Here is a 2,125-nt window from a genome sequence, read left to right as displayed (position 1 = left end):
AGTCCTGGCAGAGGACATTAACCCGTTCCCGCACGGATTCCCACCCTGTCGCGGCGGTCGTCCCTCCGTTGTCCTCTCGCGGCGGCGTAGTCTTTCAGCCCGACGCCCAGGCGCGGGCTCGGTCTGCTCCCGGCGCGTGGCGGGCTGGTGGCGCCCGGGTCCCCAGCGCGCGGTCCCTGGAGGCAGGACAGGGCGCTCCAAGCCCCTCGCGCCCGCTCATCTTCCCGCGTCCCGATCCCGGGGCCCGGCCCGGCGAAGGCCCCGCCCCGGGATCCGCTCCCACTCCTGATTGGCCGGCGCAGCTCGAGGGGCCCGGCCCGACCCGGCCCGGCGTCTTAGCTATAAAGCGGGTCGCCGCATGCCCGGTCCGGCCCAGCCCGCCTAGCTTCGGGGCTAGCACACGCACCCGACCCACCATGCCGAGGGGCTTCCTGGTGAAGCGAACCAAGCGCTCGGGCAGCTCCTACCGCTCGCGCCCGGCCGAACCGCTTTTCCACCCTCCGGGTCCCCGCGCTGCACCGCCCTCCCCCGAGGAGCCCAGCCGGGGGCTGTCGGGGTCCCCTTGCTTCGAGCCCGCGTTGGACGGCGCCGAGTGGGGCGCGGGTGGCGGAGACGGCCCGGGACCCAGCCCCGCGAGGCCGGCGGGCCCCGAGCTGCGCCGCGCGTTCCTGGAGCGTTGCCTGCGCTCACCAGTCTCGGCCGAGTCCTTCCCCAGCGCCACAGCCTTCTGCTCCGCGGCGCCCGCGGCCGCGACCTCGGGGGAGCAGTTGGTGCCGTCTCGGGTTGCCGTCCCCAGCTCTGTCCCCGCACCGGCGCCCGTCCCTGCCCCGCACAGCCTCCAGCGCCGGGGCAAGGGCGCCCTGGGCTGCGCATCAGCACCCGCGGCCGTCAGGAAGCCTAAGGCGGTGAGGAGGCTGAGCTTTGCAGACGAGGTGACCACGTCCCCGGTGCTCGGTCTAAAGATCAAGGAGGAGGAGCCCGGGGAGCCGGCGCGGGCTTTGGGCGGCGTCCGCACGCCGCTGGGGGAGTTCATCTGCCAACTGTGCAAGCAGCAGTACGCGGACCCCTTCGCGCTGGCTCAACACCGCTGCTCCCGCATCGTGCGCGTCGAGTACCGCTGTCCCGAGTGCGACAAGGTCTTCAGCTGCCCCGCGAACCTCGCCTCCCACCGCCGCTGGCACAAGCCACGTCCCGCGCCGTCCTGCGCCGCGAGTAAACCTCCCTCCGCGCCGTTGACCCCTCCGGACCCCTCCCTGGCGGCGGGCAAGGAGAACGGCCGCATGCCGCGGACCGACGATCAGCACCCGCAGGTACGGGACAGCTCCGGGGACGGTCAGCACCGGGACAGCGCCGCGCGCCCAGGCCTGCAGGCGTTGGTGCACCCGGAGGCAGCACGACCGCAGGCTCCCTACCCCGAGGTGATGCTAGGGCGCCGCGGTCTTGGGCCAGGCGGTGCCAGCCCGGGGGCGACATCCGAGGTCTTCGTGTGCCCGTATTGCCACAAAAAGTTCCGTCGCCAAGCCTATCTGCGCAAGCACCTGGGCACCCACGAGGCGGGCCCGGCGCGAGCACCAGCCCCAGGTTTCGGCTCGGAGCACACAGCCCCACTTGCATTTGCGTGCCCGCTTTGCGGGGCGCACTTCCCGTCCGCGGATATCCGAGAGAAGCACCGGCTATGGCATGCTGTCCGCGAGGAGCTGCTACTGCCCGCCTTGGTCGGGGCTCCTTCGGAAGCGGGCCCTGGAGGGGGATCCGACGGTAGCACTCAGCAGATTTTCTCATGCAAGTACTGCCCTTCCACTTTTTTTAGCTCCCCGGGCTTGACCCGGCACATCAATAAGTGTCACCCCTCAGAAAGCCGGCAAGTGCTGCTGCTGCAGATGCCACTGAGGCCTGGCTGCTGAGGGTCCCAGGCCTGGCGAGATTTCCAGAATGGCTGGAGAAAACAATACGGGAACTCCTGTGGGGCTTTTTTTCATCTTGCAATTTCCTCTTTTCTTCCCTTGCCTTCCCTCTTAAAACTCTCCTAGTCATGATCCGCCCGGGGAGAAGGCAGCGAGTTGTAAAACCCCCTCTAGAGCAGGTATGTATCTGGCATAAAAATTCATGATCAAAGCTGACAGCT

At 69.0% G+C, this 2,125-nt stretch overlaps 1 protein-coding gene across 1 annotated transcript; it reads left to right on the top strand.

The window, feature by feature from the left end:
* Positions 1 to 416: 416 nt before the first annotated feature.
* On the top strand, positions 417 to 1,904 carry Insm2 (INSM transcriptional repressor 2). Its single transcript, XM_041657931.1, has one exon. The coding sequence runs from the start codon at positions 417 to 419 to the stop codon at positions 1,902 to 1,904; it is 1,488 nt and encodes a 495-aa protein (XP_041513865.1).
* The last annotated feature ends 221 nt before the right edge of the window (positions 1,905 to 2,125 follow it).

This window comes from Microtus oregoni, unplaced genomic scaffold (genome assembly GCF_018167655.1).
Source record: "Microtus oregoni isolate MIOR12 unplaced genomic scaffold, Mior012 000009F_ref0000495, whole genome shotgun sequence".
In the NCBI taxonomy this organism is placed as follows: Eukaryota; Metazoa; Chordata; class Mammalia; order Rodentia; family Cricetidae; genus Microtus; species Microtus oregoni.
The sequence above is the reverse complement of the archived record's forward strand: the minus strand, read 5'-3'. Positions and strand labels throughout refer to the sequence as shown.

What these genes read in the sequence shown, in the direction of transcription:
- Insm2 (XM_041657931.1), top strand. Translation starts at nt 417, where the DNA reads ATGCCGAGGGGCTTCCTGGTGAAGCGAACCAAGCGCTCGGGCAGCTCC.